Source organism: Diabrotica virgifera, chromosome 9 (assembly GCF_917563875.1).
Source record: "Diabrotica virgifera virgifera chromosome 9, PGI_DIABVI_V3a".
NCBI lineage: Eukaryota > Metazoa > Arthropoda > Insecta > Coleoptera > Chrysomelidae > Diabrotica > Diabrotica virgifera.
This window is the reverse complement of record NC_065451.1, coordinates 61343142-61371102: the sequence shown is the minus strand read 5'-3', so window position 1 is coordinate 61371102 and position 27961 is coordinate 61343142. Positions and strand designations below refer to the sequence as shown.

At 33.5% G+C, this 27961-nt stretch overlaps 1 protein-coding gene across 5 annotated transcripts in view; it reads right to left on the bottom strand.

The window, feature by feature from the left end:
- Nucleotides 1–27961, bottom strand: part of LOC126892510 (uncharacterized) — a 301445-nt gene that overhangs the window by 125651 nt on the left and 147833 nt on the right. For all 5 annotated transcript variants that reach the window (XM_050662063.1, XM_050662065.1, XM_050662064.1 and 2 more), the window contains exon 2: nt 4263–4514. In XM_050662063.1, the coding sequence (XP_050518020.1) occupies nt 4263–4514 (252 nt within the window). The remainder of the gene's footprint in view (nt 1–4262; nt 4515–27961) is intronic.

Here is a 27961-nt window from a genome sequence, read left to right as displayed (position 1 = left end):
AGGAACATTTTTTTTCGGATTTTCGGATCAAAATTAAGCTCACGAAATATATTTGAATTTTTCAAAGAACTGTTAGGTTATGTAGGCAATTTTTGGCAAACTTCTAAATAGTTATATTTGATGTATTTTTTTCGTTCTTTTGAATGTTCTTTTTTTTTGGGGTTAGATTGACCATTTTCTGTTCGAAATATCCCCAAAATTCGAAAACATATTTTTGGTGTTTTTACCTATAGATTTACTCAGATAAACTCACCTGCATGCCAATAATTAAAAAAATTTGATATATTTGTTTGTTACTTGTAAAAATCCCCTTTCTTATGGATAGTATTTATAGTGCGTCAGATTCCTGCAAATATTATAAGAATTGCACATTTAATGATACAAGCATATAATTTGGTCCACATATACTGCACATATAAAGGATCAAATTTAGATATGAAGCCATCTCAGATTTTACCGTTTACAAAAATGACGGTCATTCGAAATGGGCAACTATACATATGTGACTAATAGCACGATATATTTTGAATGAAAAGTCCGATTTCAACCAAATTTGGTACATAGGTTCTTTTTGTGACTTACAAGATCGATGTCGTGAACTGGAAGAATCGGTTTACCAGAAGTTGTATTTTTTTCTGGTTTTTTATGTGAAACTATTTTATGTTATGTAAATAATTTATTTTCAATTTTTTCACCCTTGTATATATTAATTTTTCAAAATGGTAATACCACCATTGAAAAGAGCGCAAGAATATGTTTTAGGAAAGATTTTGAACTTTTTAGTTATGTTAATTACCATTTAATAAATGCATAACGTATCTTCACATGTACCTATTTGTGGCAGATTCGTGCAAATATTATAAGAATTATTGTACATTTAATGGTAGAAGCATATAATTTCTACCGCATATACTACACATACAAAAGTTCAAATTTAGATATGAGGCCATCTCAGATTTTGCCTTTTACAAAAATGGCGAGCATTCAAAATGGCGGCTACACATATGTGAATAATGCACGATAACTTTTGAACGAAAACTCCGATTTAAGCCAAATTTGGCATCAAGGTTTTTTTTATGAATAAGATCGAGGTCTTGAACCGGAAGAATCGGTTTACCAGAAGCTGTGTTTTTACTGTTTTTTATGTAAAAATATGTTGTTTTTTTTTTCAATTCTTTCACCCTGTATATATTAAATTTTCAAAACGTAATACCGCCATTGAAGAGAGTGTAAAAATATTTTTTAGGAAAGATTTTGAACTTTTTAGTTATGTTAGTTACCATTTAATAAATGCATATCGTATCTTTACATGTACCTATGTGCAGCAAATTCATTTTGAATGCCCGCCAATTTTGTAAAAGACAAAATCTGAGATGGCCTCATATCTACATTTGAATCTTTGTATGTGTAGTGTGTGTGGTCCATATTATATGCTTTTACCATTAAATACACAATAATTCTTATATTCTTTGCACGAATCTGCCGCACATAGGTTCATAGGTACATATGAAGATACGTTAGGCATTTATTAATTCGTAATTAACATAACTAAAGAGTTCAAAATATTTCATAAAAACTATTTTACACTCTTTTCAACGCCGATATTAACTTTTTAAAAAGTTAATACATACAGGGTGAAAGAATTAGTAAAAAAACAACATGTTTTTACATAAAAATCAGAAAAACCACAACTTCTTTTAAATCGATTCTTCTGGTTTAAGACCTTGGTCTTACACATCAAAAAAAGAACCTATATACCAAATTTGGTTGACGTCGGACTTTTCGTTCAAAAGTTATCGTGCTATTAGTCACATATGTACAGTCGCAATGTTGAATGCCCGCCATTTTTGTAAAAGATAAAATCTGGGATGGAGTTATATCTAACTTTGAACCTTGATGGGTGTAGTATACGTGGTCCAAATTATGTGCTTCTACTATTAAATGCAAATAATTCTTATAATATTTGCACGAATCTGCCACACATAGGTACATGTGAAGATACGTTATGCATTTATTAAATGGTAATTAACATAACTAAAAAGTTCAAAATATTTTTTACAAAATATTTTTACGCTCTTTTCACTTGTGGTATTACCATTTTGAAAAATCAATATATACAAAGAAAAATATATATACAGTAAAAATAAAACTTCTGATAAACCGTTTCTTCTGGTTCACCATATCCATCTTGTAAATCAAAATAAGAACCTATATACCAAATTTGGTTGAAATCGGACTTTTCGTTCAAAAATTATGGTAATATTAAACACATATGTATAGGGGCCACTTTGAATGCCCGCCATTTTTGTAAAAGGCAAAATCTGAGATGGCCTCATATCTTAATTTGAACCTTTATATGTGTAGTATATGCGGTCCAAATTATATGCTTGTATCATTAAATGTGCAATTGTTTCACATATCGGCCGCACTATTATAAAAATCCTTAGCTACATGTGAATAAAGAAATATTTTTTATCTATGTTTCCGTTTTTTCTAATAGCAGGACCATGTTGGTTATTTTCACACGAAACATGCTCTATTTGAAAAAACTGCATTTTTCGGTGATTTCTTTAGCCTTATTTAAATGTGATAAAAACAATATTTGTCCCCTCCCGTATTTATTTAAAATATGCCCATTTATCGATTATAAAATAATAATAATTATTGTAAATAATGTACTTGATTTTGAACATTCTTACTATCTTGTAACTTTCTAATGTTATAAAATGCCATTATTATTAATAAAATTTAAAAAAAAATCTCTAATATGAAATTAAATTAAATAATTTATTAATTTAAACCATAAATGATAATATTTAAATAAGAATCACCACTCGAATAAAGGTGGGAAAACAGAAATGGTTATTTGTCACATTTAAATGGGGTTAAATGCATAAAATATGAAAATAAAAATCGCCGAAAAGTGAATTGTTTTTAATTTAGCGTAAGCTTCGTCCTGAAAATTATCAACATTGACCCTGCTATTAGGAAAAATGAAAAAAATAGATGAAAACAATAAATTAGATGAACAAAAAATCGTTCTTCGTTCTATACGTAGATGTGGTTATGTGCTAAAAACATGGAAAATTTTCAAAAAAAAAAGAGGATTTGTCGTATTCTAAATATATTCTGGTCTTCAAATGGCAAACCTGATCCCGCTATTAAAATAACAAAAAAATATATTAAAAATCGATTTTCTGGAGGTATTTCATTGTGTCACCTTATGTGATTTACTATTTTATTTGGGAAATAAGCCACAATTGAGGTTTGAACATAAATGTATTTTGTATAAATAAATTAAAATAAGTTTAATTTCAAACTTAAATCATGGCTTATTTCCCAAAAAAATATTAAAAATGGCAACTACGGAGATACAATGGCAAATAACCTATATATAATTAGGTATACCTCGTCCAATTTACTTACCGTTGCACGTCATCCGCGCCATAGCCTGTGACACGATGCCAACACGAAATATCTAGGCGGTAGGTGTGTTCCCCTTTAGAATCATTTTGATTCTAAAAAAGGACACACCCACCGCCTAAATATTTCGTGTTGGTATCGTGCCACAGGCTATGGCGCGGATGACGTGCAACGGTAAGTAAATTGGACGAGGTATATACCTATAGAAGTTTGCCAAATATTACCCACATTACCTAAAAATTCTTTAAAAAATTCAAATATTTTCAATTTTGATTTAAAATTTAATTTAGAATGAATGGTTTCAGATTTATTAAAGCAAATAATCGCTCGGTGATTTTTTTTTTTCTAAAAAACACGTTTGTTTACTATAGGAGACCACTGGGGCCACCTAGCGAGCTAAAAATGGTGATAAATGTGTTTCTAGATATGTACTTTCGAGTGCCAAATCCTAAATAAGAAGTCATCTGAGTGCAGATTTTATCATTTTATCATGCTATGCCCTTTATGGACTCGATTTATTTATCACAGATATGTCAACAGATTTCAATAACCGTTGGTTGAAAACTGCTCTTAGCATACGTTATCCTCATTATAACACAAATAGTTGTCACATTTAACACAAAATCTACAGTGCGTATGAAATCTACATCTATCTACTGAAAATCTACTTCTAATGGTGCGATGAAAGCAAGATGTTGAAAATGGTAAAGATGAATCTTTGTATTTGTTTTATGAAATTATGTCTAACAAATAATTGTCTGTATATTTATATATGAATACAATTAAAGACTCATCTTTCCAAAACTACTAAAGACCCCAAATCCAAATAGTACACAAACCTCCAATATCTCTACTAGTATTTTCTTTTTTATCATCGTCCTCCTCATCGTCATCATTTTCTTCGGTGTCTTTGCCTTTATTAGCGGCTAGTTCGTCGTCATTTTCTTGTACTCCGAAAATATTGGCAAAACCTTCTCTAAATAGACCAGCAAGATCTGTGAAGAGTTTCTCGATTGTCTGGGCCACTTGTGATGGTTTGTTCGTTGTACTAGTTGAGCCTGATGCTCTGGCTACTTCTGCATCAGCTTCAGCTGTAACAAAATAAATAGTATTAATACATTATAAACATTACTTCAAAAACAGTGCTGAAAAAAGCAGTTTACTATTTTTATTGGGACTAAGCCACAACTTTTCTTTAAAATAAGTTTATATGACGTTTGGATTTCCACTTCGGACAACTCTAATATTACAAAAATAAAAAATAATGTATAAACATATTCAATTACTTTGCAAGACGAAAATGCAGCAGCTGCATAATACTTTGGTTAAACCGGAGAGTGCAGGAAGAGTCTATACCGGTTTCGGAGGTCTTTTCCCCCTTATCAGTAATCCCATATACTAGTTTCTAAAAAAATTAGATGTCCGACAATGCTTTCTACTTTAAAAAAAGAAGATGGAACATTTACAGAAAGTTGGGAAGAATCGGCCGAAACATTACTTAATGTATTATTACCTCCAGATAAATTAGAAGGAGAAACATTAGAACAAAGAAATATAAGAGAAGAAATGATACAAGAATACCAAATAGAAGAAGAAAGAGAAATAGAGGAATTCACAGAAGATGAAGTATATGAAAGTATGAGAGAAATGAAAAGAAAGAAGGCACCTGGACCGGATAATATTCATGTTGAAATTCTTCAAGCATTGTCGGAACAAATAATTCCAGTACTAACATCATTATATAATGAATGTCTTAGACAAAGAAGGTTTCCCAATAATTTTAAACAAGCAGAAGTTATAATAATACATAAAGGGGAAGATAAAGATCCTGCCTTACCAAAATCATATAGACCGGTATGTTTATTGAATACAATGGGAAAATTACAAGAAAAATTACTATGTAAAAAATTAAATCAAATAAGAACAGAAATTGGATTACATCCTGGTCAGTATGGTTTTAGGAAAGGTAGATCAACAGAAGATGCAATAAATAAAGTATTTGAAATAGTAAACGAAAGCATAAAAAAGTATGTTTTAATGATCTTTAGAGACGTGTCTGGGGCTTTTGACAATCTTTGGTGGCCGTCATTCTTTGAAAGACTTCGAAGAATGAGATGTCCAAAGAATCTGTACGGAAGTCTCAGAAACTACTGTCAAGACCGATATGCAAGCCTAAGCTGTCCAACAGGAAAAAAGACAAAACATATCACAAAAGGATGTCCACAAGGATCAGTTTGTGGACCTATGTTCTGGGATGTAATACTAGAGGAACTGTTGGAACAATTGACTATAGATCCTGAAGTGCTTGGAAGCATAGCATATGCAGATGATTTGTTGTTGATCATAGATGCAAACTCAAGAAGAGAATTAGAAAATAAATCAAATGAAGTATTAATAAGAGTAAATGATTGGATGAATAAAGTAAAATTAACAATATCAGATTCAAAAACAACATATAGTTTAATAAAAGGAAATTTAGAAAGAGATCCAATTATAAAAATTAGAGGGAAAACAATAAAAAGAAAAATGGAAACAAGATATTTAGGTATTATAATAGACGAACAAAAATTATTTACAAAACACATGAATTGTGTCTGTGAAAAGGCAACAAAGATCATGCATAGCATTGCTAGTCTAGCACAGAAGGAATATAGAATTTCGTTCCGACAGATAAGAATATACCTAAGTACAATACTTGCATCAATTGTAGGGTACGGTTCAAGTGTATGGGCACATAGATTAATAAATAAAAAAAATGCAGAAAAATTAAATAGAGCTCAGAGAGGATTTCTTGTAAGAATGACGGGAGCATTTGGAACAACTGCAACACAGGCACTCACAGTTTTAACTGGAGTAATGCCAATGCATTTAGAAACACAAAAAAGAGCATGTAATTATTGGCTAAAAAAAGAAAAATATGAAAAAATAATAAAAATAATAGGATTAGATATAAGAAATAAAAGAGAATTAAAAGAAATAATAAATAGAAAAAGACAAAATGAATGGGAAAATTCAACAAAATCTAGACGTTTATGCAATTTTATACCAATATTAGAAAACATTCCAAATTATTTTAATCCAAAACAAGGTTTAATACACTTTTTAACAGGATATGGACCGTACCCAACATATTTGGAAAGATTTAACTTAAAAGATGATGCATATTGTGAATGTGGAGAACTAGGTACACCAGAACATATAGTGTTACATTGTGAAAATACTATAGAAAATGAAGAACATAGAGAAATGAGAAGAAGATTAGAAAGAATTGAAATAAGAGATATATTACAAAATGAAGAAAATTTTGAAATATTAAACAATCTCACACAAATAATATCTAAAAAACAACAAGAAATCTATAATAATAGAAGAAGACAACCAATAATCCAACCCTGATGAAGTTGAGTAAGATAAAGTTAAAATAAATAAAATAAAATATAAATTCAAAAATAGATATTTACAATTATAATAATAACAATAAATAAATAAAAATAATAATTCAATACATAATTCATGAAAAAAAAAAAAAAAAAAAAAAAAAAAAAAAAAAAAAAAAAAAAAACTACCAACTCTCTTCTGAAAATAGAGGGACTGTCTTTATAACTTAGAAGGGAGTTGATAGTACCAAAAATATTTTAAATTGTTTATTTAAATTTGTTTGTTAAACGTAATTAATAGATTATGGAAAATTGTTAATTGTAAAAATAGATTTAATAGTTGAGTAAAAATTCCCATCAGGAAAAACGACCTGGATTAGTCACTAGAGGCCAGGTCATATGTATAAATAATAAATAAATAAATAAATAAATAAATAAAAATACTCTTCTCTCCGATTTCTCCAGTAATCACACTCGGGGCCTTTCCGAATTGCAAAGAAAGAAATTTTACATACATAAGTATACCTGGGTCCAACCAACGAGAAATACCAAGTCAATTATAGATTATGTTATCACCAAACAAGAAACACACATACAAGTTGAAGACGTAAGAGTATTAAGAGGACCGGAGTGTGGAACTGACCACTATATGGTAAGATCAAAATGTTTTCTACAGTATCGACCGCGACTCCTACATCAAAATGACAACCAACCAGCTCAATCAAAATCACTCGAGACGGATATACGTAAATACAATATTGATGCACTGCAAAACGACTCAACATCATTTTTATATAAGCTGCGGCTTAGCCAAAAATTGTCGAACCTGACCTACTCCTCAGCCCAGAATACCTATAACGAGATATTAAATAAAATCAATGAAGCAGCTTATGAAGCGCTCGGCACAGTGGAAAGGAACAAAAAGAATACTCCATTGTGGTGGACAGATGACATTGCTTATGCAGTAAATAACAAGAAACAAGCGTATCAAAAATGGCTGCAAACAAATGACCCAGATGATAGACGAACGTATGCAAGATCAAACAGAGAAGTAAAAAATCTAGTAACGAAAGCAAAAAATAATTCCTGGGAAAGTAAATGCGAAGATCTCAACAAATACATAGGGTCAACAAGATCAAGAGAAGCATGGAAAACGATAAAAAATCTGAGAACAAACAGAAAAGAGACTAGTAGAATAGATTTAATAGAAGAAAGATCTTGGATCGAACATTACTCGCAACTTTTGACTGAAACAAGACCGCAATTCACGAACATCAGTACAACAACATATGAAGTAGAATACGATGAAGACGATGAAATAACAGTACAGGAAGTCGAGAATGCAATACGAACTCTAAAAAATCGAAAGTCATGCGGACCACAAGGAATACCGAACGAATTACTAAAACACAGCCCACAAGTATTACGAGAATTACTTGCGTATGTTTTCACCTTATTCTATAAAGGTCATGATTTACCACATGAGTGGACAAAAGCACATATTAACAATATATACAAAAAAGGAGATAGAAAAAATTGTTCAAACTACAGGGGGCTTAGTGTCATAAACTCACTCTCAAGACTCTATGGAAAAATAATAAAAAATAAAATTGAAAAAGAGATGACAGATGTAGAAGAACAAAATGGCTTTCGTGCAGGCAGATCCTGTATGGACAGCATATTTTCTCTAAAGCAAGTTATTGAGAAAAGATTAGCCCACAACCTTTCCACCCATATAGTTTTTATTGATCTGACAAAGGCATACGATAATGTACCACTTTCAATGCTCTGGATAGCAATGGAAAAACAAGGAATAAGCAAAAAAAAATATACAAGCAGTAGAACAGCTTTACAAAAATATGACGGTAAACATTAAAACTGGAAACAAATTAACGAGAGAAATTCCTATTAGTAAGGGCCTAAAGCAAGGCCGCTGCATAGCACCTACACTCTTTAAAATATATTTAAATGAGGCACTCTCACTGTGGAGAAGAAAGTGCTGCAATATGGGCATCCCAATCGATGACGATAGATTGTACACAATACACTTCGCTGACGACCAAGCCATTCTAGCTGAAGACGAGAGTGATATAGACTATATGCTCAGAAATCTGGAAGAGGAGTACACTAAGTGGGGCCTTACAATTAATATACAAAAAACCGAGTACTTAGTTGTAGGAGAAACACCAGAACGCCTACAAATTGAAATGGGAACTATAAATCCAACAGAAGTCTTCAAATACTTAGGAGTCCAAATATCTTCAAAAGCAGGGAGTAACGACGAAATACATTCCAGGATTGGCCAAGCAAGATCAGCCACCAGACAGCTACACGGACTATTGTGGAGTAATAAAATAACAAAAGAAAATAAAAGAAGAATGTATAAAACAATAATAGAAAGTATTGGGTTGTACGGCGCTGAACTCTGGGAAATCAACCAAAGAAAAAAGTCAAAAATCAAGGCGATGGAAATGAACTATTGGAGACGATGTTGCCGACTTACTAGACTTGATAGGGTGAGAAACGAAGATATTAGGAGACAAATGGAAATCGATCTAGATATAATAGACACAATCGAAGCCAAAAGACTTAACTGGTATGGACACCTTCAGAGAATGCCTGAAAATAGATGGCCGAAAAAAATAGAAAAATGAACTCCACCCACAAGAAGAAAACGAGGTAGACCAAGACGATCCTGGAGAGAAGATGTCGAAGATGCAATGACCGCCAGAGACTTAAAAACTGAAGATTGCTTCGACAGAAATCGCTGGAGATTAGGATGCGAGAAGCGGCGACAGCTGTAGAAGACTCGCTTATTATATATATATATATATAGAAATTTTACGGATGAACTAGAGCCATCTACCGAAAAACAAAATAAGTTATCAATCGAAGTGGCACAGAAAACGACAATAAATATCGTTCCCATACCACGAGATTGACAACATGTGGAATACTTTCTTTGGTTACACCTTCTAAGATTTTCAAAATTTATAAATCACACAGGATGCCGATGAAATTAAGATGAGATAATTTTAAATAATTTACAACTCATCTGCTCAGCGTGGTAAAAGTTCCAACAAGAAATATTCCTTAATACTCCTACAAAAGAGTAAATGAATTAAAAATGTATAAACATTTTTAATTTCTTTGCAACACGAAAATGCAGTAGCTGCATAATACTCTGGCTAAATCGGAGAGTGCAGGAAGAGTCGATACCGGTTTCGGAGGTCTTTTCCCCCTCATCAGTAGTTCCATATCCTATTCTCTCCGATTTCTCCAGGTATCACACTCTGGGCCTTTCACAAAAATAAAAGTAAGGAATATCTTCAACGTCTTCCACCTTTCATCTTCCATTTTCCATCACTACATCTCTCCATTTCCTTCTTGGTGTTCCTCTCTTTTTTTTTCGCCCTCAGGTACTCTCCAGCCAATATTGTTGACTTGTCTATTATCTTGAATTCTTTCTGGATGTCCGATCCATTCCTGTCTACATTTGTTTTCTTTACTTTTGTTATTGTAGGGTTAGCATAAAATTGGTCCACTTCTACATTAGTTCGTCTTCTTTATTATCCCTTTGCTACTTTTCCACAAAACATTCTGTGAAGTATTTTTCTTTCCAATACTTCCAATCTGATCTGTAAAATTTTGTTCATAGTTAGGGCAGTCAATGAGGGTATTTGGCTCCGAATTGCATCGTACTACATCGATTTACTTGATATTTTCACAGTAAGTAGGGAATAACTCATGAAACAAAGTCTACCCTATACCGATGTGCGCTTTGGTCTTGGGGGTGGAAAATTTTTTGGTTAAAATAACCACGGAAGTGGCTAGAGAACCTAATTATAAGCAACAACTGTTCTATAATTTTTTTTTTTGAAAACTCAATACTTTTTGAGTTATTCATGGTTGAAAATTGGCCATTTTCATTGAAAAATGACACCTTTTCGGACGTTTGTAGTGCTTAAAAAAAACCATTGAAAAATGACACCTTTTCGGACGTTTGTAGTGCTTAAAAAAAACCTTTAAAATGAGCAATATTAAATGTCGATTACGTTCAAACTAAGCGAGCTATGCTGCAAACAAAATTGATGACTAATGTATGTTAACAAAAAATAAGAAGTATATTTTTAACCCCTCATCCATCGTATTTTAAATGCATCGTTTTTCTTCTACAATACTTTTTATTAAAGTGTTATTTCTATGTTCAAAAAGTTGGACGGGTTTAAAATTAATGGAGTTTTTTTTTTAAATAAGATCAAATTATAGAGCGCATTTTTAAATTTTCCTAACAGTCTTTTTCCCCATGTAACTCGAAAATAAAAAGAGATACGAAAAAGGATACCGAACAAAAATGTTGGCTTTTTTTAGGCAAACATTTTGTTTTGGTTTTTCATTACTGTATCTGGTGTATCTCTTATTATTTTCAAGTTACATGGAGAAAAAGGAAGATTTTTAAGAAAATTTAAAAATGCTCTCTATAATTTCATCTTATTTTTTTTAAACCATTTATTTTAAACCCGTCCAACTTTTTGAACATAGAAAAAACACTATAATAAAAGGTTTTGTAGAATAAAAACGATGCATTTAAATTATGGTGGATGAGGAGTTAAACATACTTCTCATTTTTTCTTAAAATACATTAGTCATCAATTTTTTTTGTAGCATATCTCACTTAGTTTGAATGCAATCGATATTTAATATTGCTCATTTCAAAGATCTTTTTAAGCACTACAAAAGGTATTGGTAGCATTATACATTGGTAACATTATACTAAAATCGACCGTTTCTCTATTATTTCAAGTTGAATTAACCGATTTGAGCATGCAGCAAAAAAAACAAACTCTTTTCACCTACCATATTATCTCTTTTTGTATTATAACTAGAAGATTTATGAAGGAACAAATCTCTTTGTTTTTTTTTCAAGCTAAAAAATTGTTTTATATAGTTTTTTTTTAGTTAGATGTATATTTTTTAAGGTATTCGCAAAAAACCGTTCGAAAAGGTGTTACGTTTCAATGAAAATTCCACACCTGTAATTTTGAACCAATCAAAATACGTTATTTTGACAGATCACCATGGCAACGGAGGTATTTTATCGGAAATTTTTTGCTCGTGGGGTACCCAACAGCGAATTATAGTGGAAATTTTTTGACGTTTACAATAACAGAACATTTTTCACAGACTGGTTTTTATTTGTTTACATAATTTAGTTTTGATTCATTTTCTATCACTTGTAGTTACTCAAAACTTATGTAAAATTGAAGAATATACTATTTTCTATCTTGAAATGGTATTCCCATGCAACTACAATGAGTAGAAATTACGAATTTGAAAGCCTAAATAATTGCTGACAAAGCTATGGCGCGCTATTAATCTGTTCATGCAGCTTTGGATTTTCAAATGCAAATTTGGTGTGGAATTTTCTTACCGAATACCACGCGAAGTCAAATTAATATCCGGAAATTTTTTTTTTGATCATGAATATTTTTAGAAAATTTCCCTCGTCTGCGACTCGGGAAATTTTCAAAATATTCATGATCTCAAAAAAATTTCCGGAAATAATTTGACCTCTAGTGGTATTACTAGTGAAAATTCCACACCTGTAATTTTGAACCAATCAAAATACGTTATTTTGACAGATCACCATGGCAACGGAGGTATTTTATCGGAAATTTTTTGCTTGTGGGGTACCCAACAGCGAATTATAGTGGAAATTTTTTGACGTTTACAATAACAGAACATTTTTGACAGACTGGTTTTTATTTGTTTACATAATTTAGTTTTGATTCATTTTCTATCACTTGTAGTTACTCAAAACTTATGTAAAATTGAAGAATATACTATTTTCTATCTTGAAATGGTATTCCCATGCAACTACAATGAGTAGAAATTACGAATTTGAAAGCTTAAATAATTGCTGACAAAGCTATGGCGCGCTATTAATCTGTTCATGCAGCTTTGGATTTTCAAATGCAAATTTGGTGTGGAATTTTCTTACCGAATACCTCGCGAAGTCAAATTAATATCCGGAAATTTTTTTTTGATCATGAATATTTTTAGAAAATTTCCCTCGTCTGCGACTCGGGAAATTTTCAAAATATTCATGATCTCAAAAAAATTTCCGGAAATAATTTGACCTCTAGTGGTATTACTAGTGAAAATGGCCAATTTTCAACCGCGAATAATACAAAAAGTATTGATTTAAAAAAAATATATATATATAAAACAGTTTTTGCTTAGAATTAGGTTTTCTAGCCACTTCCGTGATTATTTTAACCAAAAAATTTTCCACCCCCGAGAAGGGGTGGGAACCACCCCCAAGATAAAAGCTCACATTTGCATAGGGAGACTTTGAATTTGGAGATAAGTAGAGGCTACTCCCAAAATTTCCCAGGTAATATCCTCTTCTTGCTCCCATTGACTGGCGAAGTGCATGTCTCGGCAGCGTGGGTATAATTATATTATAGTTTTATATACGCTTATTTTTGTATTACGAGATGTATATTTGTCCTTAATTATTTTGTTCATGGCCACAGTACATCTATTGTTCTTGTTCAGTCTCAGGTTGAGTTCAGTTTTTACTGAACCTTAATTATTACTTACTTACTTGTCCTTAATTATTTTATTCAAGGCCACAGTATATCTGTTGTTCTTGATCAGTCTCAGGTTGAGTTCAGTTTTTACCTTACATATCTGGTCAGTAAGAGTACATAAATATACGTATTTGTCCACTTCCTCGAATTGCATAACTAATCCGTCCTCCACCTCTAAAATATGACAGATTTTCAGTCGGAAATAACGGCAATCCATCACTGCGTTGAAGAAATAGAAAGTCAGGAAAGAATAGGGTGGCCATACGTCCCGGTTTGGCCGGGACAGTCCCGGTTTTGACCGCTTTTGAGGGCGTCCCGTCCGTTTCAGAAAATTCCCTAAAATGTCCCGGTTTCACGCAAAAATAAAAAAATGTATATTTTTACTAACAAAGATAATAATTTATTAATAGTTTCATCGCAATTCATAAAAGCTTAAAAAAAAACTAGTACAGTTTTAAAAAGTGCATGAAAATGTATCGTGTATGTGCTACTTAATGCGTGTTTTGTTGCATCGGCTGTACTTCGCGATGAACGAGAAGCTTTTCTTGTTGACTGTACACTGTACCGTCAGGTGCGCCTACCGACATGCACATTCGACAGAAGTGCAAAATTCTCTTCCTAAAGGTCTAGTCGCCAGTGCGTGCATGAGTTTAGTGAGTGCCAGTTGTATTGTGTCTCTCTTTCGGTGAATACGGTCGCATGGCTGCTCAGTTTTAGCGTACTTGTGAAAGTGTCATCATTAATATTAATTGGTGTTTGTGTTGCGAATAATGTCACTCTCAAAAAAACAAAAACGGTTATGTGTTTTCAATGAAGATTTGGAGAGAGAATTTAAGTTTATTAAAACTGACATTTCTACCGCTGACAGATCAAAAGTAATATGCAAAACCTGTGGTGTCCATTTTTCTGTCGCTCATGGAGGAAGAAATGATATTACCCAACATACAAAAACGAAAAAACATAAAGATGCTGAGAAAGCTGTCAGCTCTTCTTCTAATTTACAGAATTTCATCTTAAAAAAGGACACCGATGATAAAATCTCTGCACAAGAAGGCATGTTCGCCTACCATGCAGTTGTTCATGGACACAGCTTTAGGACAAATGACTGTCTTTCCAAACTCATTAAAAAGGTTTATGAGCCAAAATATTCATCTGGAAAGACAAAAAGTGAGGCAATCGTATGTAATGTCTTGGCTCCATTAACGAAGTGGACGAAGAATTGAGTACGTGTGGGTCTATTTCTCTCAGCATAGACGCATCAAACAAAAAGGCAGAAAAATGTTTTCCTGTACTTATTCGTTATTTTTTGCCGTTATCCGGAGTCCACGTTAAAATGATTTCATTTTTCTTCGCTTCCAAACGAACAATCTGATACCCAGAGCAAAATGCTTGAGGAACTAATAAAAAACAAAAACCTTAAGGAAAAATTAGTAGCTATGTGTGCTGACAACACTAATACAAATTTTGGTGGGGCCGCTAGAAAAGGGAAAAATAATTTGTGGCGACATCTTCAACATAGTTTAGGGAAAGAAATAATCGGAGTAGGATGTGGTGCCCACATAGTCCACAACTGCATTCAAACATCCGTAGATTGTCTGCCGTTTGATATTGAATGTTTCTCAGTTAAAGTATATAAATACTTCCACATTTATACTGTCAGAACTGAAGAACTGAAAGAATTTTGTGATTTCGCCGGGGTGGAATATTCAAAGTTATTAGAGCACGGAAACACTCGTTTTCTGTCCCTTGGCCCAGCTATTACACGGATTCTGAAGATATTTGAAGGCCTGAAGTCCTACTTTCTTTCTCAGGATAAATGCCCTTACTTTCTAAGCCAACTTTTTGAAAATCCATTTTTTAAGCCACGGCTGATGTTTGCGACATCCCAGATTTCAACTTTTGAAGACACAGTTTTGAAGATAGAGAAAGACAATATCTCCGCTACTGAAGTTGCTTGGCGCATAAACTCGCTCAAAAGTGTGTTGAAATCTAGAGCGGAAGAGGGATTTATTCCTACTAATGTAAAAACACTTATATTAAACTTACAGGAAGAAGGAGAACTAAATGTCCAGGACTTTACAGAAACAGTGAAAAAGTTTTACAAAACTTGTGTTGACTATTTAGAAAAATGGGAACTGAGCTTCGGAGGCGTACATAACTTGCAGTGGATTTTGCTACAAACAGTTCCGTCATGGAGTGATATCCAGACCAGCCTACCTAATTTTAATGTCACACAGATCAAGAAAATATCTGAGGATGAAGAAGAAGAAACCAAACTCTTTGACCAGTGGCAGTGTGTAAAGGAGATTGTGTCTGAAAACTTAACGGAATGGAACAGAGTGGACAAAACTAAAGTAAAAGCTCCTGTTGAAGAGCGATGGAAGCAAATATTCGCAAGGCTTTATAGTAAGGATATTGCATACGATACTATTTTGAAAGTGGTCGAATTTGCTATGTGTTTGCCAGGAACTATTGCTCCCGTAGAAAGAGTATTTTCCATCATGAACAACTTGTGGTCAAATGAGAAATCACGACTTCATATAACAACAATGAGTTCAATGTTGATGGTTCGAGTGAACTTTAAATACACCTGCGACCGATTTTACGAGATGCTCTTGAAAAACAAAGACGCATTGAGAAAAATAAGTAGTTCCCAGAAATACTTTTGGTATGAAAAAGAAAAAGAATCTGATGAACAGGCAGGACCCTCAAACTAAAAATAAGTTTAAAGTGGAAGTGGGCCATTTTTTGTTAGTGTAAGAAGAAACACGAATTTGCTATGATTTATAAGTTTTTACCTTGTAGGTAATAAATAAGAAGAAACATAATGTTAGTTTTGTTTCACAAACCAACCCATTTCCATGGATTAACTTCACCGGGGGACCCCCCCACCATTTATGGCCACCCTGGGAAAGAAGGTTCCGTTCAATTGCCATTTTCAACGCTTAAGAGGAAACAGTAGCGATCAACAGGTAGCGAGAACGCGTTCCAATATTGCGGCTGTAATTTTGAATATTTTTTCGAGATATTTGGCACACATATCCGTAATATAATTAAGAATGGCGGTACAGAGCCCAATTTGAAAAATATATTAATATTTGGAAATCACTCTGTAATTAAATACAATATTAAAAAACGAGCCTCTACCGCCATTATGAAGAACAAAAAAATACACTTTCTTCAAATAAACTTTTTTATCCGATGCCTAGATTTTGTGTCATTTTGGAACTACTAAAATTGTTTATTTCGTTAGTAGTTCCAGAATGACACAAAATCTAGGCATCGGATAAAAAAGTTTATTTGAAGAAAGTGTATTTTTTTGTTCTTCATAATGGCGGTACAGGCTCGTTTTTTAATATTGTATTTAATTACAGAGTGATTTCCAAATATTAATATATTTTTCAAATTGGGCTCTGTACCGCCATTCTTAATTATATTACGGATACGTGTGCCAAATATCTCGAAAAAATATTCAAAATTACAGCCGCAATCTTGGTACGCGTTTTGGCTACCTGTTGATCGCTACTGTATCACCTTAAGGCACTCAAGTGGCAGCGCTTAAGGCACTCAAATCTGTAGAGATAAATTCTAATCTAGTATGAGATTGTGTGTGTGCCTTAAATAAACTAGGTGGCCGTAGTAAGGTAGCCTGGGCATCGGAGCACAAGGGTCATAAGGGCAATGAAAAAGCAGATGAAATGGCCAAACAAGACTCATCAATGTCATTCGTTCGACCGTAACCCTTCTGTGACGTTGCAGTTGCAAAGGCAGTAACAAGAATGGTTGTTGGTTATAAAAACGTGGGTAGCTCACAAATCTTTGGAATGGTGACTCCTTCACTAGGACAAAGACAAGCGAAACAGTTCATTACACAACATTCGCCAAAATTTACAGCAGCCATGATAAGCAAAGACAGAGAAATAGCTAAAGTCATAGTGTAGGTCTGCTAACAGGGCACTGTAAGCTGAATAGGCACTTGAAGCTTATGTGACTGTCAGATTATGATCTGTACAGATTCTGTCAGCTGTAAGAAGAAACAGCAGAGCACATTCTATGCCAGTGTGACAGTTAGTGTTGCCCAAAATGGGTCTTGGTCTTGCAGTCTTGGTCTTGTTCTTGCATTTTCGCAAGACCAAGACCGCCTAATTTTAGCAAGACCAAGACCAAGACTGAGTCTGCAAGATTTGAGCAAGAACAAGACTAACCCTGCGAGACTCTTGCGTCTTGCAGTTAAGACCAAGTGTCATTTAAGTAGTATAATATTTCGGGTATATGCTTAGATGTATAGAGACTCTATGAGACGCAAAAAATATGTAAAACAAATATTTGTAAAATTGGACTTATGCGCATTACGAACAATACCATAAGCATACATAGCGAATCAAAATATCGATTAAAATAAAATTTGCCACATTTGATACGTACTCAGGGGTCATAAGTACAATGTAAAAATAAAACATTTTGAACAATCTTTCCCAGCATTTCGAAATTAATTTTCGAAATTAACGATTTCGATTAATTAACGATTTCTTCGCTCTGAAATTAATTGTCCAGATTTTGATAATAGCCGCCACAACATTTTAAAAATATATGTCATCTTAGCTTAGCTGATAAGAAATATCATATTACAAATTTTATCGGCCTAAGTTATTAGACTAAACATTGTTTGTGCTGAGTGTGCGATATCAGTTAAACAAACCGAAATTTGCTGAAAATGCGCGGCTATTTTCGACTAACTATCAAACAACAGTCTATTTCTATTATATTTTAACTTAATGAACAATAAGTTTCTTTCTTTGATATGCAATTCTTTTGGTGTTTATGACACCGACACATATGTCGCGTTGTTAATCGCGAAACATATTATGTTCCCTTTTCAGTTTTCGGTATGCTTATCTTTGATAAAGAAATTTAAACTCGTCATTCTTTTTAATCGCGCAGCAGACTACAAACAAAAAATTAACAGATAAAAAAGATGGAGAACAAGCCTACGTTCTTTTCGATGAGGCTCCAATAAGAGCCGAAAATCGCGATTCAAGGGACTGGACTGTGCTCCGTATTCTAATTGAAAAGTAAGATTCTTTTGCCTTCGCATTGCAACTGAATTAAAAATAAAATTTTTATTTTATTAAAAAATTAACAGTTTAAATTTCATTGACACTTTCGGATTTTAAACTTAAAGATGAAGTCTCTATTTTCATGCTTTTTTAAATTACTTTAATCATTGTAGTATTAATGTTATTCAAAAGTAACGAGACAAATTAACAGATAATTCCGGCTGCCCTATAAACAAAATACCGAAATATTTAAAGTAACGGTGTAGGGTATTGGACTATTGGACTATTGGACTAGGAAAAGTAACAATATCCTGCTTAGGATATTGGATACTTTGGATAGTAACGAGTATAAAGAATTGTATTATGTATTTTGTATTAATTCTTGGTCAAAAAAATTAATATAAAGATAAAGTAACAGTAACGTCAAAGCAATTGCGTGCTGTTCTGTAATTTAATTTGCATTGTATTTTATTTTTTATTTAAATAAATGGCAAATTGTATAACTGTTTTATTCCATTTTATATAAGGTGGGGGTCGATCAATCCCTTTCTAGACAGATAATGGAATGCTATGCTGGAACAACGTTGTAACCGCGCCAATAGTTTCAAATATAGGTGCTCTATAGAAAAACGTACGGTATGAGCAAGTATGTCGTATTGTCGACTGTGGTGAGTATTACGAGACTTTGCTTTATTAGTATGGTATAGTTAGACCCAAACCCAGACATCCAAAGTGAAAGTTATCCTCCAACACCAAATTGTTCTATATGGTCCATATAATCTTCAGAAAAAAGTCACACCATTTTGAGCGTCGGGTTTGGGGGGGGGAGAGGGGGAGAAATCTGCAAATTCGTAGTTTTTTACGTTTTTCGTCAATATTTCTAAAACTAAGCGGTTTAGCATGAACAACCCTCTACACAAAATTGTTCTACATTAAATTTGAAATAAAAAAGGCCCTATGCATAACCCTTCTAAAATGAACGGTTCCAAAGTTACGGAGGTAGTATAGTATAATTGGTCCAAAAAAAGGCCTAACCCAGACATCCAAAGTAAAAGTTTTCCTTCAACACCAAATTGTTCTATATGGTCCACATATTGTTCAGTAAAAAGTTACACCATTTTAAGCGTCCGGTTTGGGGGGAGATGGGGGAGAAGTCGGTAAATTAGTAGTTTTTGTTAAGTTTTTCGTCAATATTTCTAAAACTATGCTTTAGCGTAAGGAATATTCTATAGAAGAATATTCTACATAAAATTTAAAACAAAAAAGGTTCTATACATAATTGTTATAGAATTAACGGTTCCAGAGTTACGGAGGATGAAAAGTGGAGGTTTTCGATACTTTTTATATTTACCGATTCCTCCCCCCCACCCCTCTCCCACGCAAACCCGACGCTCAAAATGGTGTGACTTTTTTTTGAACATTATGTGGACCATATAGAACAATTTGGTGTTGGAGGATAAATTTCACTTTGGATGTCTCGGTTTTTGGTATAGTTATATCATAAATATTCCCCAAAAAATATAAAAATTATCGAAAACCTCGACTTTTCACCCTCCGTAACTCTGGAACCGTTGATTTTATAACAATTATGGATACAACATTTTTTGTTTTAAATTTCATGCAGAACATTTTTGTATATAACGTTGTTTACGCTAAAGCACAGTTTTAGAAATATTGACGAAAAACGTAAAAAAACTACTAATTTACCGGCTTCTCTCCCATCTCCCTCCCAAACCGGACGCTCAAAATGGTGTAACTTTCTACTGAACAATATGTGGACCATATAGAACATTTTGGTGTTGGATAAAAACTTTTACTTTGGATGTTTGGGTTAGGCCTTTTTTGGACCAGTTATAATATAGTACCTCCGTAACTTTGGAACCATTCATTTTAGAAAGATTATGCATAGGGACTTTTTTTTCAAATTTAATGTAGAACAATTTTGTGTAGAGGGTTGTTCATGCTTAACCGCATAGTTTTAGAAATATTGGCGCAAAACTAAAAAAACTACGAATTTGCCGATTTCTCCCCCCTCTCCCCCAAACCCGACGTTCAAAATGGTGTGACTTTTTTCTGGACATTGTTTGGACCATATAGAACAATTTGGTGTTAAAGGATAACTTTCACTTTGGATGTCTGGGTTATGCCATCTTTTGGATCAACTATACTATACTATATGCATTCTTTAGTCTATCATATTACGCTCGTATCCTTTTTTTCAAAAAAGATCCCTTTTTTGAATATGATCAATTATAACGTGTTTTCCTTAAGGTGTCGACAATATATGATTTGGTGTTTACAACGTTGTTCCAGGATAGCGTTCACTGGTCTTTGAAATACAGTCAACTTTATGTCATTAATTTGGTTTTTTGTATTTTAACCATGTTTTAGCACATGTAAGCTTATTAAATGCAAACGTTTATTAAGAAACGGAACGACTCCCGTGGACCATGGGTAGCTCAGCTAGTTAGAGCATAGGCACGGATCGCTTAGATCGTGGCGTGGGTTCACACCTTACCCAATGTCAGTTTAGACATTTATTAATTTTATTGGTCATTACTATGGCTATGTTAATTCAAGATTAAAATGTACCTACTCTGTTACAGTGCAGGTGCCGGTGGAAGATGGCCTCTATGCGCAGTGGCCTCTAACGAATAGACGCCATCCCCCACCGGCACTTTTAGAATATGTGAAATGTACGTTGTTCTAAGATTTAAAGAAACGCTTAATAAATAAATAGCAATAGGCTAATGGGTAACTGCGAGACTTGCAAGACTCTTGCTGCAAGATCAAAACCAAGACCGTGAGTGCAAGACCAAGACCAAGACCAGGTGTATTGGCGCAAGACCAAGAAAAAGACTATCTAAGTCTCGTCTTGGTCTTGCATTTGGGCAACACTAGTGACAGTCTGGCAAATGTGCGGCTCTTTGCATTAGGAAAAGAAAATTCACCGGCAAATAGCTACATGGAAGGTTCAGTCTCTGAAAGATATCAGACCTTTTAAAAAGAGTCAGGCTAGAGAATGTAATCTAGGACTAGGACTAGAGGACTACAATAGATCTGAAAAGGTCGCGGTGGAATAGGCCTAAAGGCCACCTCTTTAAACCTATCTATCTAACTCTACTCTACATTCGTCATCAAACCAGTGGTTTTTTCTAAATCTTCTGTTCTTAAAACTGCAAATAAAATTAATGATTTAAATATTTAAAAGACAACAAAAATTTCTGTCATGCACACTGCAGGAAGCAGGAAGTTGGCGAGACTTACTACCTGAAAAGTCTGAGGCAACTTCTTTTAGACCGTAAATTTTAAATATTTTTCGTATTTGTCACTGCAATGTCTCTACCAATTACAAAAAAAGGTATTTGGGGTATATTTCTGACCGCTAGACTAACAGTTATCACACGCTTAGTGCATTTTAATATCACCTGCGATTTTCGTGTAGTCTTTTATTGTCATTGTGCGTCAATTGAATAGTAGTGTGTGTTTGGCTTTGGTGACAGACCACGCTTTGAATTTTGATTAAGTCACATGTATGCACCGCATCCGTGCATTTTTTCTAACAGGAAGAGGGACTATTAAGCAGTTGGCAGGCTAGAGCATTTTTATTGGAAGATTGTTAAGGCATTTTTATTTTCTACAGGGTCACCCACGGTGGATTTGGTGTAAAAAACATTTTCTTTTTCTTCTTTTTCTTGAAGGTCTGAAGAATGGTTCAGTGCTTTATTTAGTCTGTACTTTTGTATGGTGCAGAACTATGGACGCTAAAAGTATCGATCATGAACAAAATTGAAGCATTAGAAATGTGGATTCATAGACTAATGCTGAAGATACCTCGAACAGCAAGAAAAACTAATGAACGTCAGTACTCAGGAGGGTTAACAAAGATAAAGACTGTTGAAGACCGGAAAATGTCTTATCTGGGACATATAGTGAGGTAAAATCGATATAAAGTATTACAACTGATTCTTAAAGGCAAAATGGAGGGCCGTAGAGGTGTAGGAAGGAAGCAAATTTCTTGGTTAAAAAACCTTCGCGACTGGACTCAGATATCAAATGCAGGACAATTATTCCACATTGCAGAAGATCGAGAAGCCCTTGCAATGGTTATCGCCAACGTCGGATAATTCTGATATGGTACGTGAAGAAGAATAAGAAGCAAAGAGGAATTCAAACGGCGCTATAGCTACTAATAAGGAAAAAACGTATGCACAGCTGTATGAAGGGATGGAAACATCCAAGGTAAGACAGCATTGATAAAACAAGGGACAAATCATCAAAAGACTTAACTCACGTGCGACAGATTAAGAATGAGGATGGAAGAGTATTAAAAACCTACATAATGTTTAAATAAAGCAAATATAGTATGAGTACTTTAGAAAGTTACTAAAATAAGATCACCAGAGGAGAGACAGATTATGCGGGGACCCAAATGAGAATGTAATACATAAGAAAGCAAAATATAAGGTTGTCGAGATGTTAAATAGGTTGAAGTATGGTAAGGTAGTAGGACTTGATAAGATACTTGTAAAGAGACTAAGTTTTCACTCTAATGGCATATAAAACAACATAATGCTATTCTACATCCCACCAGAATGAAAACAATGGGAACCTTCTCTGGTTACACCTCCGAGGCTTCTACAATTTGCAAGCCATACGGATGCTGAGACTAAGGAAGATGAGGGAATTCTACAATTTACAATTCACGTTCCATCTGCTCAGCGCGGTAAAGTTCCAACGAGATGGTTCCAACGTATGACGAGATGGTTCCAACGTATGGCTTGCAAATTGTAGAAGCCTCGGAGGTGTAACCAGAGAAGGTTCCCATTGTTTTCATTCTGGTGGGATGTAGAATAGCATTATGTTGTTTTATATGCCATTAGAGTGAAAACTTAGTCTTTTTGCTAGCAGTTGCCGCTAGGGCATCTATGCCATTTCGTTCGTTGCAATCCGGGACTGCACGCTGGGGTTTGTTTTGGTTGGATCAGGGAGAGCAGCATATGTGCCTCCTGATGAGAGACTAATAAGTTTCGAAACCGGTAGGGGTGCTTGCGGCACTCTCTGATTGGACTAGAATATGGTTCGGCTGTGTTTTCGTTTTGCAACGAAATTGAAAATGGTTATTCATTTTTGATACTTGTAAAGGTTTGTAAGGCTCGAGTACAGGAAGGGGTTGATGTTTTATGGCAAATGATGAGTAAGATATTTGAAGAATAAAGGATGCCTAATGCATGGAAACGTCTTTGAAATGTGGACCTATAGAAGAATTATGAGGGTTTCCGGGGTAGATAGAGTTACGAACAACGAAGTACTGAGAAAAATAGGTAAATAGAAGGAAGTTGAACTTACAATTAAAGAAAGAAAACTACAGTATCTCGGACATGTGATGCGGGGCGAGAAGTATGGCATCCTTCGACTCATAATGCAAGGAGAGATAGATGGCAGAAGAAGCATCGGAAGAAGACGAATTTCATGGCTGAAGAACCTGAGAGAATGGTTTGGATGCAGCTCAAAACAACTATTTAGAGCTACTGCCTCAAAAATTAAAATAGCTATGATAATTGCAAACCTCCATAGCGGAGATGGCACCTGAAGAAGAAGAATGCATGGAAAGAGAGTGTGGTGGCATAATTGTATAAAGATAAAGGCTGAATGTCGCCTCAAGCAACCATTGCTTGAGCTACTCTGCATCTGAAAATACTTAAATAAGGGGGATAACTTTGATGTAATAAAAGCGTTTTGGTAAAATTGTGGATTGGGGGTTAGGCCAATGTTGCTCTGAGCGCCTCATTTAACATGTTAGTTTCCCCAAAAAAGACAAAATGCATGTTTATAACGGCAAATCCAATAAGATATAAACTGGAGATGGAGGGTCAGATAATAGAGCAAGTGATGGAGTTTAAATATTTAGGCACCACACTGTCTAGCTACAGAAGGCTCGGAACATAATTGGAAAATCAAGTGAATAGAGCAAACAGAGCCGCAGATTGCCTGAATGACACAATATGGAGAAATAAAAATATCGGAAAAGAAATGAAAGTCAGAATTTACAAAACAGTTATCAGACCAATAATGACATACGAGGTAGAGACACGACCCGACACAGAGAGGACAAAAAGATTTCCCGAAACAGCGGAGATAAAAACCCTTTGTAAAATCCATGGTAAGAATCTATGGGACAGAGCTAGAAGTGCAGATATACGACGGAGATGCAAGGTGGACAGCATTAATAACTGGATAAGAAACAGAAAAATAGAATGGAATGGCCACATAAGCCGAATGACAACAAATAGGGTAGTAAGGACGGCGAGAGACGGTTCCCCAATAGGAAGACGATCAGTGGAAAGAACACGAAAACGATGGAACGACAACTTACTAGAGGCACATCGAAAAAATAGACAGAGCCATGTCTATATAAAAAGGAGAATAAATTATTTGGCTAAATAGGTCTTGAAACTAAGGCCAAAAAACAACAATTTATAAAGCAGTCTTTGCAAAAAATACGTAAAATATGCCAAATATGTTGTGAGTTGCGAAATTTGAAAAATCGTATCCTGGATACTCTAAAATCCCAAAGACTTCTACCAGACGTCATTTTGAAAAGGAAGGATAGAAGTTTTGTCTGTAGAGCAATTCGTATACATACCTATATTCCTGTGGGGGCCAAAAAAAGTAATTGACCTATAATTTTAAATAAAGTATAAAAGTTAAATGTTTGTTGTCAACAAACTACCTGGCTAAATAAGTCTTGAACCTAAGGCCAAAAAAAATAACAATTTATAAAACAATGTTTGCAAAAATAGTGAGAATGGCCCAAAAATGGTGTCAGTGGTGAACTTTGAAAAATCTCGGATAGATATTGTAAATAAAAAGAATAGACGTTTTTTCTCTGTCGCAATTCGTATACCTATTTCACCGTGGAAAAGAGTGTTGGGTCCAAAAAATCACGTTTTTCGTGTTTTTGAACAACTTTTCTGTAGATAAGTGTATATAATTCACCTTAAGGCACATTATTTTATTGACCTATTTCTAATTATTGCATTTTATTGACCTATTTCTCAAAAACGCACTGCTTTAAATGGGAGCACTCCGCGGTTTTTTTCATATTTTGGGAGTCTGTTGACTATATAAAAACAATAAAATACCTTTAACGTTGTTGTTAATTTCTAAAGTACGTAATTAATAGCCTAATAGGAAAAGGTACTTTACGAAAAAGAAGTATCAATTTCTTGTGAGAAGTAACAAAACTAGTCCAGGGCGCATCTGTTTTGAGATGGACGTTGAGAGGTGACTCAAATTTTTTTGCAGAAATTGCTTGAAAATAAATCAAATAATAATATTTGAGTTATCCTCCCTCTCAAAAAGGTCCGGAACATTGTTTAAATAATCAAAATGTCAAAAATTTAAAGAAAAATTCGATTTTTTTCTTCGTTTTTTGATTATAACTTTAAAAGTATTCATTTCCGAGAAAAGTTGTACTGACATAAAAGTTGCGTAATTAAATTTCCTACAATATAGAATTGGTTAATAATTTAAAAAATAGTCACCCTAGTTGCAAAATAGCAATAATTGCGGAAAAAACCATACAAAAACAAGTATTCGCATTTTACGTTTTTCAACCAGTTATGCTACACTTAGGACCTTCATATTTCACCCAGAAAAACTTTATGATACAGTAAAACAATACTGTAAATTTCATTAAGATCGGTTTAATATATTTTGCAAAATAAATTTTGCAATCCAGCTTTCGCAAAAAAAATTCATTTTTTCAAAATGTTACAGGAATGAAAATAAAGCAGATAGCAAGTTAAAAATTTTTTTGCTTATAGAAGTGTACTGTACCTTTCATTTGCAATTTTCAAAACTAAAATCGATTAATTACCACGGCGTCAGAAATTTTTTTAAATAAACAATAATTTTTGGTGCTACGCGCAGGACAGCGGTGTTCGATTCACAGAAGTTGATTTCCACCAAAATTTTTTCCAATCTTTAACTAATATGTTATTTTCTTACTCTATATTTTGTTGTATTTTAATATTTTAATTCCACAAAAATCAAACTAATTTTATTATTGTTTGTGAAATATTGTTTAAACAATTGCATATGTTTAAAAATAATAAACTTTTATTATTTAAGTTAAAATATATGAACAAAGAAAGTTTTTGCTAATAAAAGTGTTATTTCAAAGGATAGAGTATGTGTTTTTATTTTGCAATAAACAAATTTATTTATTTATATCGAAATGTAATAAAAATTAAAATGTATCAATCATTATCAAAGGTCATTGGAATGCCCAATCAGAGCAAACTATCCGCTGTCCTGCGCGTAGCACCAATAATTAATGTTTATTTAAAAAAATTCCTGACGCCGTGGTGTTAATCGATTTTAATTTTGCAAAATTGCAAATGAAAGGTACAGTACACTTCTATATGCAAAAAAATTTTCAACTTGCTATTTGCTTTATTTTCAGTCCTGTAACATTTTGAAAAAATGAATTTTTTTTACGAAAGCTGGATTTCAAAATTTATTTTGCAAAATATATTGAACCGATCTTAATGAAATTTACAGTATTGTTTTACTGTATCATAAAGTTTTTCAGAGTGAAATATGAAGGTCCTACGTGTAGCATAAATGGATGAAAAACGTAAAATGCAAATACTTGTTTGTGTATGTTTTTTCACAATTATTGCTATTTTGCAACAAGGGTGACTATTTTTTAAATTTTTAACCGATTCTGTGTTATAGGAAATTTAATTACGCAACTTTTATGTTAGTACAACTTTTCTCGGAAATTAATACTTTTAAAGTTATAATCAAAAAACCAAGAAAAAAATCGAATTTTTCCTTATTTTTTTGACATTTTGATTATTTAAACCATGTTCCGGACCTTTTTGAGAGGGAGGATAACTCAAATATTGTTATTTGATTTATTTTGAAGCAATTTCTGTAAAAAAATTTGAGTCACCTCTCAACGTCCAAATGTACTAATATTTTTACAGATGCGCCCTGGTCTAAACGTCAATAATTAAAATAGTAGATGACCTAGTATCTAGTAATTAAACATAACAACTTGTTATTAATGGTGAACACAATAAAAATATCTTTATATCAGATTTGTGTGACAAAAGAGATACAACCATAAATAATACACCTTATTTAAGATATAACACGTTCATAGCTATTAAATTCTTTTAATCATCATTTATTTATGTCCCAATATGGTGTCGAAAAGCCATAAACCATAATATTAATTAGTAATTCGTCAAACTTTCGGTAACGGTACCTTTAGCGGTTCAACGAAATATCCCGAATTTATTTTTTTGAAGTGGGACAATATTTAGACCGGTTAAAAATTCTCGAAGGACCAAAATGTTAAATCGTTGAACATAGAAAATTTTTGCTGATTAGTTAATTAAATTACAATTATCGCCGATTCTGAAGACAATCTTCAAAGGCTACTGCATGCATTTAATACGAAAACTGACGAACTAAATATGCTCATCAACAT